General features: G+C 49.9%; 2 protein-coding genes across 6 annotated transcripts in view; one reads left to right on the top strand and one right to left on the bottom strand.

Moving 5' to 3' along the window:
- LOC137352753 (V-set domain-containing T-cell activation inhibitor 1-like) overlaps positions 1 to 12,813 on the top strand; it is a 137,124-nt gene that overhangs the window by 7,982 nt on the left and 116,329 nt on the right. The gene's annotated exons all lie outside the window — the stretch shown is intronic.
- Positions 1 to 12,813, bottom strand: part of LOC137352758 (myelin-oligodendrocyte glycoprotein-like) — a 113,484-nt gene that overhangs the window by 6,696 nt on the left and 93,975 nt on the right. For 3 of the 5 annotated variants that reach the window (XM_068018548.1, XM_068018552.1, XM_068018546.1), the window contains exons 2-3: positions 4,639 to 4,702; positions 2,361 to 2,705 (exon numbers count right to left, since the gene is read on the bottom strand). In XM_068018548.1, the coding sequence (XP_067874649.1) occupies positions 2,361 to 2,705; positions 4,639 to 4,702 (409 nt within the window). Of the gene's footprint in view, positions 1 to 2,360; positions 2,706 to 4,638; positions 4,703 to 6,377; positions 6,671 to 12,518; positions 12,713 to 12,813 lie in introns of those variants that run through there. The other 2 variants (XM_068018547.1, XM_068018549.1) reach the window with 2 other exon arrangements.

Genomic DNA, 12,813 nt, shown 5'->3' with positions numbered 1-12,813 from the left:
GCAGATGGTGAAATTTGAATTTAATTAATAAAATCAGTAATTTAAAATAAAAAGCTAGAATAATGGTGACCATGAAAACAGTCGATTTGTTCATGAATGTCCTTTAGAGAAAGAAATCTGCTGGTCTGGCCTACACGTAACTCCAGACTCACAGCAATATGGTTAACTCTGAACTGCCCTCTGAAATGGCCGAGCAAGCCACTCAGTTCAACAGCAATTAGGGATGGGCAATAAATGCTGGCCTGGCCAGTGACGCAGACATCCCACTAACATGAATAAAATAAAACAAAGTGACTGCTGACAACGCAACCCACTGCCAACATCAGAAGCTCCCAGCTTCACACATGTGCAGATCAGAGTCTTGCTGTTCGTACAGTGCTGCCCATGTGCAGTCTACGTCAGCACCCGGTTTACCAGGACTTACTCATGTCTACGCTCAAACATCATTGTGTACTGCAATGTCTGCTCACCGCTCACCCCCAGCCTCGCTTCATCTCCGCCCTCCACCACCCACCCCCCCACCTACTCACTCCACGCTTCACACCTCCACCTATCTGTGGGCCATTCACTCCAGCCTCCCCACTCCGTCCCGCGATTGCTGCCTTTCTTCCTCGCACAGAGACAGAAAAGATAAGCAGGGGAGGGGAGCAGAGGGATGGCAGAGGGAATGAAGCAGCGATGCCAGGAGCAAGTGGTGAGTAGACTGCTGCGGTAGGCAGCAATGATGGCAGGAGGGAGCGAGGTATTGTTGGGGGTGGGATGGAGGTGGCGATGGCAAGAGGGAGCGAGGTACTGTTGGGGGTGGGATGGCGATGTCAGGAGGGAGCGAGGGACTGCTGGGGGTGGAATGGAGGTGGCGATGGCAGGAGGGAGCGAGGTACTGTTGGGGGTGGGATGGCGATGTCAGGAGGGAGCGAGGGACTGCTGGGGGTGGGATGGAGGTGGTGATGGCAGGAGGGAGCGAGGTACTGTTGGGGGTGGGATGGCGATGGTGATGGCAGGAGGGAGTGAGGTACTGCTGGGGGTGGGATGGAGGTAGTGATGTCAGGAGGGAGCGAAGTACTGCTGGGGGTGGGATGGAGGTGGCGATGGCAGGAGGGAGCGAGGTACTGCTGGGGGTGGGATGGAGGTGGCGATGGCAGGAGGGAGCGAGGTACTGCTGGGGGTGGGATGGAGGTGGCGATGGCAGGAGGGAGCGAGGTACTGCTGGGGGTGGGATGGAGGTGGCGATGGCAGGAGGGAGCGAAGTACTGCTGGGGGCGGGATGGAGGTGGCGAAGGCAGGAGGGAGCGAGGTACTGCTGGGGGTGGGATGGAGGTGGCGAAGGCAGGAGGGAGCGAGGTACTGCTGGGGGTGGGATGGAGGTAGTGATGTCAGGAGGGAGCGAGGTACTGATGGAGGTGGCGATGGCAGGAGGGAGCGAGGTATTGCTGGGGGTGGGATGGAGGTGGTGATGGCAGGAGGGAGCGAGGTACTGTTGGGGGTGTGATGGAGGCAGTGATCACAGCCACTGTGGGCATTTGTGTTTCATTTGTTTTGTGATAAATTGAGCGTCGCCATCTTTATTACTGGCAGCTGCCAAAAAGGTCACAGACAGCGACGTTTCAGTGGATCAGGCTGCATTTTCACATGTGCAAGTATTGCGACACCGAGTGGATGCATTGTCAGCAAATGCAGCAAAAGAATAAAAAACTCCCTCCTGACTGGATACCACTGTGCCCCCACCTCGGGTGGGTCTGTCCTGCCAGTGGGACAAGACATACCCAGGGATGGTGATAGAGGAGTCTGGGTTGGAGGGTTGATTCTGTGAGTATGACTGTCACACAGCTCGCCTAACATGGAGACCAATTTCCAGATGTCAGCGAGGGGGACTTTGCAGTGTCAACTGGGCTGGGTTTGCCTTTCCTGTGTCCTGATTTGATGTCTGGGTCACAGCCAGTGGTCTGTTCAGTTTTAGTCTGTTTTTTCTTTCTAGTGGTTTGATACAAACTGATTGAAGTAACCGAGCAAATCAGAGGGCAGTTAAAAGTTAACCAGGTTAATGTGGGACTGGAGTCACATATAGACCAGACCGGGTAAGGACGGCAGGTTTCCTTCCCGAGAGGGACATTAGTGAACCAGTTGGGTTTTACAACAATCCAACAGCTTCATGGTCACTTTTATTGGGACCAACTTTATATTTCCAGATTTATTTTAAACTGAATTTCAATTCTGAAAGTGCCATGGTGGGATTTGAAGCCACGTTCTCTGGATTATTAGTCCAGGCTTCTGGATTACTAGTCCAGTAACATAACCACTGCACTACCGTACTCATAAAATCAGAGAGTAAATGCAGAATACCTGAAACAGAAACCACTCACCTGTTACAGAGAGATGGACTGAATCAGTTTGTTGCCATTGATAGTGCTCACCGATCCTCTTGTAAATCTGACACTGATACTCATTCTGGTCTGACTGCCTGAGGTCAGAGATCATTAGTGACCAGTTGCCTTGCTCCAGTTGATCTTTGAACAGGTTTGTTCTGTTTCTGAACCGTGGGTCTTGTTGTATTAAGTCATCGTTCCCATCGATAAATCTGTGTAAAATTTCACGATTGGATATCCACCAAATTAGCTGTAACTCAGAGACTGGGACATTCCCTTTGTAGATACAGGGCAGCACAACCTGCTCCCCAAGGAACCCAGAAACTGGGACAGGCAAGTAACCTGGAAAAGATTGAAAGTATTTATCCACAGATATAACCTCCCTGCTGGTACATTCCATCCCAAGCTCCACATGGTTACACTGCGATGCTTGATTTACAAGAAGCACTGATCAGTAACTCACTGCTTTCATTTCTGTGGGAAGGTTAAAGGTCAGGCATTAAGGGCCTTCAACTAAAACCAGCTTGTGCTGGATATTTGTATCCACAGAGCAGCTGGACAGCACTTCGAATCGTGTGTTTCCCATTGTACACATGCTGGGAGAACACATCAGGATATTGGTCACCCTGCCCACCTCCCCCCTTTGGGAGAACAATGACAGACTGGGGGTGCACAATGTGAGGTGGAGCTCAGGAGCAGAAAACTGACCCGGAAATGTAAAGACAGGAACGGGTGGGGGAGGGGGTACCCGAGGATGTGGAAAGGGCTTTGGACAGGTTGGGGGGACAATGACGGATGAGTACACTGTGTAGGGGGTGAGGCAGCACCTGATGGTCTGAAAGGGGCCGAGGCAATGTGGATCCTCATCTCCCTCCACCACTAACCTGTCAGACCTTGCTCCTCACCCCAATACGGCCAGACTCTGCCCCCTCCCAGGACCCAAAACACAATCCCCAGTCCTGATGACCCTACTCCCCATGCTCAGAGGCAATTCCCAGTTCTATTTGATCCAGGACTGTCCCAGACTCCTGATCCCAGTGCTCAGGACCCCATCCCAGTGTCACCGAGTGTTGCTCAGTGTTGACGGGTATTCCCAAGCGCAGAGGCACCTGCAGAAAAGAACATCCTGTTTAAATGTTATTTGAGTAACTCGTAACGTAATTTTAGTGAACAATGAAGAGTTTGCAAGGCATCATGGGGTTTAGCCAACTTGACCACATTCCACACAGGAACTGAGTAACATAAATTCAAAGACTTATTCAATGGAGAGCAGATGTCCATGTGGAATGCTGACAAAGATACCAGCCTGTAACAAGGTTAAGATAAGGTGGTGTGCGTACAGGAGAACCAAGGATGGGGACTAGAAAGGAATGGAAAACATCATGAGTAATCCCCTATCTGTCCATGGGTTGGTCCTGCAGCCCCTTTCACACCTGGTAACCACTTCTATTGGTCTTTAATAATCAATGGAGAGAATCTGTAATCATTATGATTGGACCATGTCCAGAAAGGATGGGCTGAGTAACTGTTTGAAAATGTATAAGTATTGATGATTTTTCATTGTTCAGTGGAGGGGCATCTGGACAGCCCAGTGACCTGCTCCCTGCTGGCGTAACTCAATAAACCGTTTGACATTGGAGCAGACCCAAGTGTCGAGTGATTCTTCTAGATTCATTCTCACTAACACTCAGTGTCCAGATTCCACTGTTCACATCACAGGGGTTAATCTGAAGACATTAACTGCCTTCCTTTCAGGTCTCATGATCATTATGTGTAATGTGAACCGACTGTGTCCACTCCCTCAATGGGCCCACTCACAGTGAACACAGCACCTTAAAGCAAGATGAATTCCTGATATAATGAATACTACCGGTGCCAAACGTCGTGCTCTGCACTCCTTTGGACCCCACCAGAAAGGCCGAGAGGGGGGTTTTGACGCTTGGGCAACTCTCAACCTCCATACATTCGCCCAGGCATGCGCCATGGAGAGGTCACTCCATAGTTGCCTCACAGCGACTGACACCACTGACCACCTCTAGGCGCTTACCCATTGTCTCTCGAGACAAGGAGGCCAAAGAAGAAGATTCCCCAGTAATATACACATTACTGATTTCAGTCCCAGACACCCAGACAAATGTTCTTTCCAGGAGATAGCTAACTGCAGTCTGTATAAATTCACAAGGTTAACACCATCCAGGAAGATCAATCCTGATATAATCCATATCACCAGCAGCCCCGAGCTCTGCTGAAATGTGAGAGCAGTCACAGCGTTTACCTGAAACAGCAGCAACAGCATTTAGCAGCAGCAGCAGGAGGAGGAGTTTCTGTAAGTTGGGTCCCTGCAACAAGAAAACACAGTTACCCCCCTTTACCACAGTTTCTTGCTGCTCATGTCCATTTCTGAACCGGGACAGGACACAGTCCATGGTCCCTCTCCCCATTACTGACCCTCCTCCCTCCCGGCTCTGAGACACATTGAGACCGGGAGCAGCCCTGACACAGTCCATGGTCCCTCTCCCCATTACTGACTCCCCTCCCTCCCGGCTCTGAGACACATGGAGACCGGGAGCAGCCCTGACACAGTCCATGGTCCCTCTCCCCATTACTGACCCCCCTCCCTCCCGGCTCTGAGACACATTGAGACCGGGAGCAGCCCTGACACAGTCCATGGTCCCTCTCCCCATTACTGACCCCCCTCCCTCCCGGCTCTGAGACACATTGAGACCGGGAGCAGCCCTGACACAGTCCATGGTCCCACTCCCCATTACTGACCTCCCTCCCTCCCGGCTCTGAGACACATTGAGACCGGGAGCAGCCCTGACACAGTCCATGGTCCCTCTCCCCATTACTGACCCCCCTCCCTCCCGGCTCTGAGACACATTGAGACCGGGAGCAGCCCTGACACAGTCCATGGTCCCTCTCCCCATTACTGACCTCCCTCCCTCCCGGCTCTGAGACACATTGAGACCGGGAGCAGCCCTGACACAGTCCATGGTCCCTCTCCCCATTACTGACCCCCCTCCCTCCCGGCTCTGAGACACATTGAGATCGGGAGCAGCCCTGACACAGTCCATGGTCCCTCTCCCCATTACTGACCCCCCTCCCTCCCGGCTCTGAGACACATTGAGACCGGGAGCAGCCCTGACACAGTCCATGGTCCCTCTCCCCATTACTGACCCCCCTCCCTCCCGGCTCTGAGACACATTGAGATCGGGAGCAGCCCTGACACAGTCCATGGTCCCTCTCCCCATTACTGACCCTCCTCCCTCCCGGCTCTGAGACACATTGAGACCGGGAGCAGCCCTGACACAGTCCATGATCCCTCTCCCCATTACTGACCCCCCTCCCTCCCGGCTCTGAGACACATTGAGACCGGGAGCAGCCCTGACACAGTCCATGGTCCCTCTCCACATTACTGACTCCCCTCCCTCCCGGCTCTGAGACACATTGAGACCGGGAGCAGCCCTGAAACAGTCCATGGTCCCTCTCCCCATTACTGACCCCCCTCCCTCCCGGCTCTGAGACACATTGAGACCGGGAGCAGCCCTGACACAGTCCATGGTCCCTCTCCCCATTACTGACCTCCCTCCCTCCCGGCTCTGAGACACATTGAGACCGGGAACAGCCCTGACACAGTCCATGGTCCCTCTCCCCATTACTGACCCCCCTCCCTCCCGGCTCTGAGACACATTGAGATCGGGAGCAGCCCTGACACAGTCCATGGTCCCTCTCCCCATTACTGACCCTCCTCCCTCCCGGCTCTGAGACACATTGAGACCGGGAGCAGCCCTGACACAGTCCATGGTCCCTCTCCCCATTACTGACCCCCCTCCCTCCCGGCTCTGAGACACATTGAGACCGGGAGCAGCCCTGACACAGTCCATGGTCCCTCTCCACATTACTGACTCCCCTCCCTCCCGGCTCTGAGACACATTGAGACCGGGAGCAGCCCTGAAACAGTCCATGGTCCCTCTCCCCATGACTGACCCCCCGGGTGTGAGACACTGACAATACCTGCTGTGCTTTTCTATCCATTGCCCCGATCCTGGATCACCAGCTCCAGTGAAAATGGCGGGAATCTGCCTGAACCCTTCATCCGGTTTATAAAGAAACCAATACTTGGCGGGCACGGCTTCTATTGGCAGTCAGGGCCGGGGTCAGAGCAGGTCGCCCAATCAGCGACCGGGCCCGCCTGTCACTCAGCGCTCGACCCGCCGGGGTGGGGCTAACAACTTCTCCTGGCCCCAGTGGCGGGTCTCAGAGCCAATCGCCCAATCAGCGGCCGGACTGGCCTGTCACTCATTACTAACCCCGCCCACAGTCCCCTGGCCCCGCCCCTTGGCTGATTCAGTTCTGTTTAGTTCATTTCCGGTGTTGAGGAAGACCAGCTCCAGGAGCTGATGGGGACTATTGCCTCTCCAGATCCTTCTTCCCCTTCACTTCCCTCTGATCTGACCCCTTGCTGTGTATTCACTAAACCCTCAGACCTTCCTCTCTCTGACAGGGAACGTTCTTTACTCAGCAAAGGACTCTGTTTTATCCCCTTCCGCCTCCACCTCAATGAATTTCACCCTCGGTATGACATTGAGCTCGTCTTCCGTTGCCTCCAGGCTCACTTAGAGTTAGAGTGGTACAGCATAAAAACAGGCCCTTCGGCCCACCGCGTCCATGCCGACCATAATGCCTATCTATACTAATCCCACCTGCCTGCATTAATTCCATATCCCTCCATGTCTTGTTCATTCAAGTACCTGTCCAGATGCCTCTTCAATGTTGCTACTGTTCCTGCCTCCACCAGCTCCTCTGGCAGCTCATTCCAGATACCCACTATTCTTTGTGTGAAAAATGTACCCCTTTGAACTCCTTTAAACCTCCTCCCTCTCACCTTAAATCTATGTCCTCCAGTTTTAGTCACCCCTACCATGGGAAATAGATTCTGGCTATCTACCTTATCTATGCCTCTCATAATTTTATATACCTCTGTCATGTCCCCTCTCAACCTCCTTAGCTCCAGTGAAAACAGACCCAGCCTATCCAATCTCTCTTTATAACTCAAGCCCTCCAAACCAGGCAACATCCTTGTGAATCTTTTCTGCACCCTCTCTAGCTTAATCACATCTTTCCTGTAGTGCGGCGACCAGAACCGCACACAGTACTCCAAATGCGGCCGAACCAACGTTATGTACAACTGTAACAGGACGTCCCAACTCTTGTACTCAATGCCTCGGCCGTAATGCAAGCATGCCATATGCCTTCTTCACCATCCTGTCTACCTGTGTTGCCACTTTCAGGGAACTATGTACTTGCACCCCAGGGTCTCTCTGCTCAACAACACTCCCCAGGGCCCTGCCATTCACTGTATATGTCCTGCCCTGGTTTAGCGTCCCAAAATGCATAATTTCACACTTGTCTGCGTTAAATTCCATTTGTCAATCCCTTGCCCACTTTCCCAGTTTATCTATATCCTGTTGTAATCTTAGACAACCTTCTTCACTGTCCACTACACCACCAATTTTGGTGTTATCTGCAAACTTACCAATCATGCCCCCTACATTCTCATCCATGTCATTAATATATATGACAAACAGAGGGCCCAGCACCAATCCCTGCGGCACACCACTGGTCACCGGCCTCCGATCTGAAAAACAACCCTCCACTACCACCCTCTGCCTCCCATCACCAAACCAATCTTGTATCCAATTGGCTAGCTCACCATGGATCCCATGTGTTCGAACCTTCCAGACCAGCCTACCATGCGGGACCTTGTCAAAGGCCTTGCTAAAGTCCATGTAGACAACGTCCACCACCCTGCCATCATCAATCCTCTTAGTCACCTCCTCAAAAAACTCAATCAAATTTGTGAGACATGATTTCCCACATACAAAGCCATGCTTACTATCCCGAATCAGACCATGCCTTTCCAAATGCATATAGATCCTGTCTCTCAGAATCCCTTCCAATAACTTTCCCACTACTGATGTAAGGCTCACCGGCCTGTAGTTCCCTCGCTTATCCCTGCTGCCCTTCTTAAAGGCACAACATTAGATATCCTCCAGTCTTCCGGTACCTCACCCGTGGCTAACAATGATACAAAAATCTCTGCCAGGGCCCCAGCAATCTCCTCCCTTGCTTCCCATAATGTCCTAGGATGCATCTGGTCAGGCCCTGGGGATTTATCCACCTTAATGCGCTTCAAAACCTCCAACACCTCCTCCTTTGTAATGTTGATAGGCTCCAGGATATCGCTGTTCCCTCCCTTGAACTCACTAGATTCCATGACCTTCTCCATGGTAAATACAGACGAGAAGTATTCATTTAAGACCTCGCCCATTTCCAGTGGCTCCTCACATACATTACCACACTGATCCTTAAGGGGACCTACTCTCTCCCTCGCTACCCTTTTACTCTTAAAAACTTACAGAATCTTTTAGGATTCTCCTTTATCTTATCTGCCAGGGAAATCTCATGGCCCCTTTTCGCCCTCCTAATTTCCTTCTTAAGTGTACTCCTGCATCCCTTATACTCCGAGGGACTCGCTTGATCCCAGCTGCCTATACCTGAAATAATTTCTCCTCATCTCAGTCCTGAATGATTGGCCCCTTATCCTGAGACTGTGTCCCCATGTTCTAGATCCCCCGACCAGCGGGAACAATCTCTCAGCTTCTACCCTATCAAACCCTTTCAGAATCAATTAGATCACCTCTCATTTTTCTGAACTCCACAGAATATAGGACCAATTTACTCAGCCCCGTCCAGACTCCAAATGGAAACAGTCAAAGAGGCCAAGCTGCACAATGTCTTGGCCTGCAGATGGAGCAGAGTGTAGATAGACCTGGTGAAGACCAGACGGGTCCGTCCATTCCAGGATTGACTTCCTGTTTGTGTCCCGCGCATTCACAGTCGGATCCACTGACGTCAAGCCGGTGTTCTTCTCCGACTCCTGCCTCCTCCTCGCTGACATCTGGCTCCATTACTCAGGGGTTAGAGAGCTGGTCTTGTAAACCATGAGTTGTGAGTTCAAATCTCATTAGGGTCCAATCTCAGTTGATGTTGTATAACACTGTTCCCGTTTGTATAAAGCTCTTCTTCAAAATGTGATGATGTCAAAAGGCCTTTCAATATTTTTAAGGCAGAGGTAGATAGATTCATGATAAGCAAGGTGGGGAAAGGTTATTGGGGATAGTTGAGAATGTGGAGTAATCAGATCAGCCATGATCTTATTGAATGGCTGAGCAGGCTCGAGAATTCATGTGACTGAGTTCTTTTCCTAATTCATATGTTCATATGACTGTCTATCCCAGGATGATCAGAGAGTTGGCAGAAAAGCATGCAGAATCTGCTCCGGCTGCAGTCGATTGGGGTCGAGGCCAAGGAGGATCTCCAAGAGGTGAAGAGCCAGCAGGACTTGCTCTTTGCCGCAGAGGCCTGCAAGATCATCTTCCAGTCCAGAGTCCGCTCCGTGGAGCAGGATGAGACGTGCTCGTGTTACTTCTTCCGAAAGGTACACAGAGAGAGCTCTGTGATCAGCAGCCTGGAGGAAGAAGACAGCTTGGTAACGTCATCGCAGTCTGACATACTAAGGTTCAGCAAATCCTTTTATGCTGGGCTGTACGACGTGAAGCCCACAGACAGCACGGCCTCCCAGTCCTTCCTGTCATCTGTCACGGAGGTCTTAGATGACAGTACGTGGGAGAGTCTGGACAAACCGCTAATTCTGGACAAACTGACAAAGGCTGTCAGGTCCTTCGAGACGAGTAAAACCACCCCCCCAGGAGCGACAGATTACCAGTTGAGTTGTTTGCGACTCTGAGGGACTGGGTCGGCTCAGACCTGCTGGAAGTGTACGAGAGTATGCTTCTGGCCGGCAGCATGTCAGAATCCATGCGGAAAAGCAAAATACTGCAGATGCTGGATCTCTGAAATAAAAACAGAAAGTGCTGGAAATACTCAGCAAGTAAAGAGAAACAGGGTTAACATTCCAGGTTCTGATGGAAGGTCAGATACTTGAAATGTTAACTCTGTTTCTCTCTACACAGATGCTGCCAGATCTGCTGAGTATTTCTGACACTTTCTGTGAGAATAAGAAATACTGAAATGTTGTTTCTACAGCTTGTGGAAAGTTACCAAGAAGTCATTTGTGCACAACATAATGAAATCACTGAAAAGGAGAACTGATAAGGATATGTCAGTGGAGACCTTAAGACAGTACATCACTTAAAAATTGTGCTTAGGCAGATAACAGAGAAACAGCAAGAGTTAGAACAACGGATGTAGTGAATAAGAAACTGCCCCACTAAGATAAAGGCTGACAGCTGCAAGTTAAAACACATAATGGAGAGCCAAATAAGGTAAAACAAAAACAAGAGTTAGGGGCTAGAAAGTTAGAGTAGGGGGAGAAGTAAACAGAGGAGGAGACTGTAGCAACCATAGGATAGGTTAGTGTCATAATACGTTATAACCAATAATGTAAAATAAAGGCGTGGACAAATGGATTTGTATTGTATAAACATGAACTGAATATGTTGATCGGTGTGCCTGCTTGTAGGACACCCGATCTTGCAAGACCGTTAAATAAACTTACTTCTTCAGAGTTTGACTTGGTGTAAATTGTTATCAAGTGGGCTACGTTTCTCACATTTCTGTTCTCATTTCAGAGTTCCAGCATCCACATTATTTTGCTGTTATTTTAGTATTTACTTCACTGCCACTTCTCTTGCAGGAATGCTACCACAAAGCAGTTCTGCTCTTTTCTCTGGGATTTCCGTTTATCTCGTTTACATTTCTCACCTTCATTGCTTCCCATTTCCCTCCTGCTGTTCAATAAGGTTTCTGCTAAAACTCATTTTCACAGCCACATCTCCTTCCTCAGCGACTGTCTCCGACTCCGACTTATTCCACGTAGACTCCAACTGAAGTTTTATCCTGTGTTTTGAATCCACCCAGGATTACAGGTATCGCGATCCATACTCCGTGCACATGGACGCACTTGACCTCTCTCTCCAGCAGCACCGACTCACCCGATCTCAGAGCTGTCCTGCTCTGCAGTTCCATTTCATCCTTCACCTTCTCCGATGCATTTACAAAAAACTTTATCTCTTCCTTTCAGGTGTTAAAGAAGCATAAGCTCCAGCACCTCATGGGTACCAACACCCCTCCAGATCTTTCTTCCCCTTCCCTCTGACCCCCCATCCCTCCTAATCTCACCTCTTGCCATTGTTACGAGGATTTTTTTTTTGTATTAAAACTTCGGATTCCATGTCTTTAAAAACTGAAAAGGATTTCAGTGGATATTGAGATCTGAACTTTATGGATGTTTTGATAGGACGTTCAACGAAAGCTGAACTGGTAAACAAGGACAGGAATGCAGGTAATCTCAAGGAAACCAGCAGGGGGTGGACCTCAGAGTTACCCTCTGTTACCACAGGAGATAATTTATCACTGGGCATGTGAATTGTTTATGGAAAGTTGTGGTTTCAGTTTTGAACTTTTATAAAGTCAGTGGGTTTGGCCAAAAAGCAGACATTTTGAAATTGGATTCTGACCTGCCCGGAGGTCAGAAGTAGACCCGGAAAGATTATTATCTCTCGCTAAAGGATTCCTGCATCAAGAGTGGTTCCTGTTACCTTCTGTGTTTTGAAGAAATCCTGAATATTGCAAGAAACCTTTTCCTGCTATAGGTTAGATTTTTTAGATTTAGATTAGAGATACAGCACTGAAACAGGCCCTTCGGCCCACCGAGTCTGTGCCGAACATCAACCACCCATTTATACTAATCCTACACTAATCCCATATTCCTACCAAACATCCCCACCTGTCCCTATATTTCCCTACCAACTACCTATACTAGTGACAATTTATAATGGCCAATTTACCCATCAACCTGCAAGTCTTTTGGCTTGTGGGAGGAAACCGGAGCACCCGGAGAAAACCCACACAGACACAGGGAGAACTTGCAAACTCCACACAGGCAGTACCCGGAATCGAACCCGGGTCCCTGGAGTTGTGAGGCTGCGGTGCTAACCACTGCGCCGCCCTTTACTGCTGCTGTAAGACCAAAGAGCCTTCATGCTGCATACCTGATGGAAAGCCTTATATAAAGCCTTCTTTTGTTGAGGTTCTTTGAAAGCCTACCCATCATCGACGGCTCATCCTCACCTGGAAAGACTTCGAGTGGCATCCAACTATTCGACTTTGGTTCACCTCGCCAAACCAAAGATCTTCCTTCCAGATCATGACAACGTTTTTTTTTAATTGTTCTTTTCATTCCTATGAAACAGCTGTAAACCAAACTCCTTTTTCCTCCCCCGGTTAACCAGTTTTTGAATGGATGTGTGGTGTGTGCATGAGGGCTAGGGAAAATAAGGGACTTTAACATCTTGTCATGCAGGCCCCCATTCCCAAGAATGAGGCATATTAATTTTGCCACATGCACATTGATTTTTAAACTGTT

Source organism: Heterodontus francisci, chromosome 39, assembly GCF_036365525.1.
Source record: "Heterodontus francisci isolate sHetFra1 chromosome 39, sHetFra1.hap1, whole genome shotgun sequence".
NCBI lineage: Eukaryota > Metazoa > Chordata > Chondrichthyes > Heterodontiformes > Heterodontidae > Heterodontus > Heterodontus francisci.
This window is presented reverse-complemented; position numbering and strand designations above follow the sequence as displayed.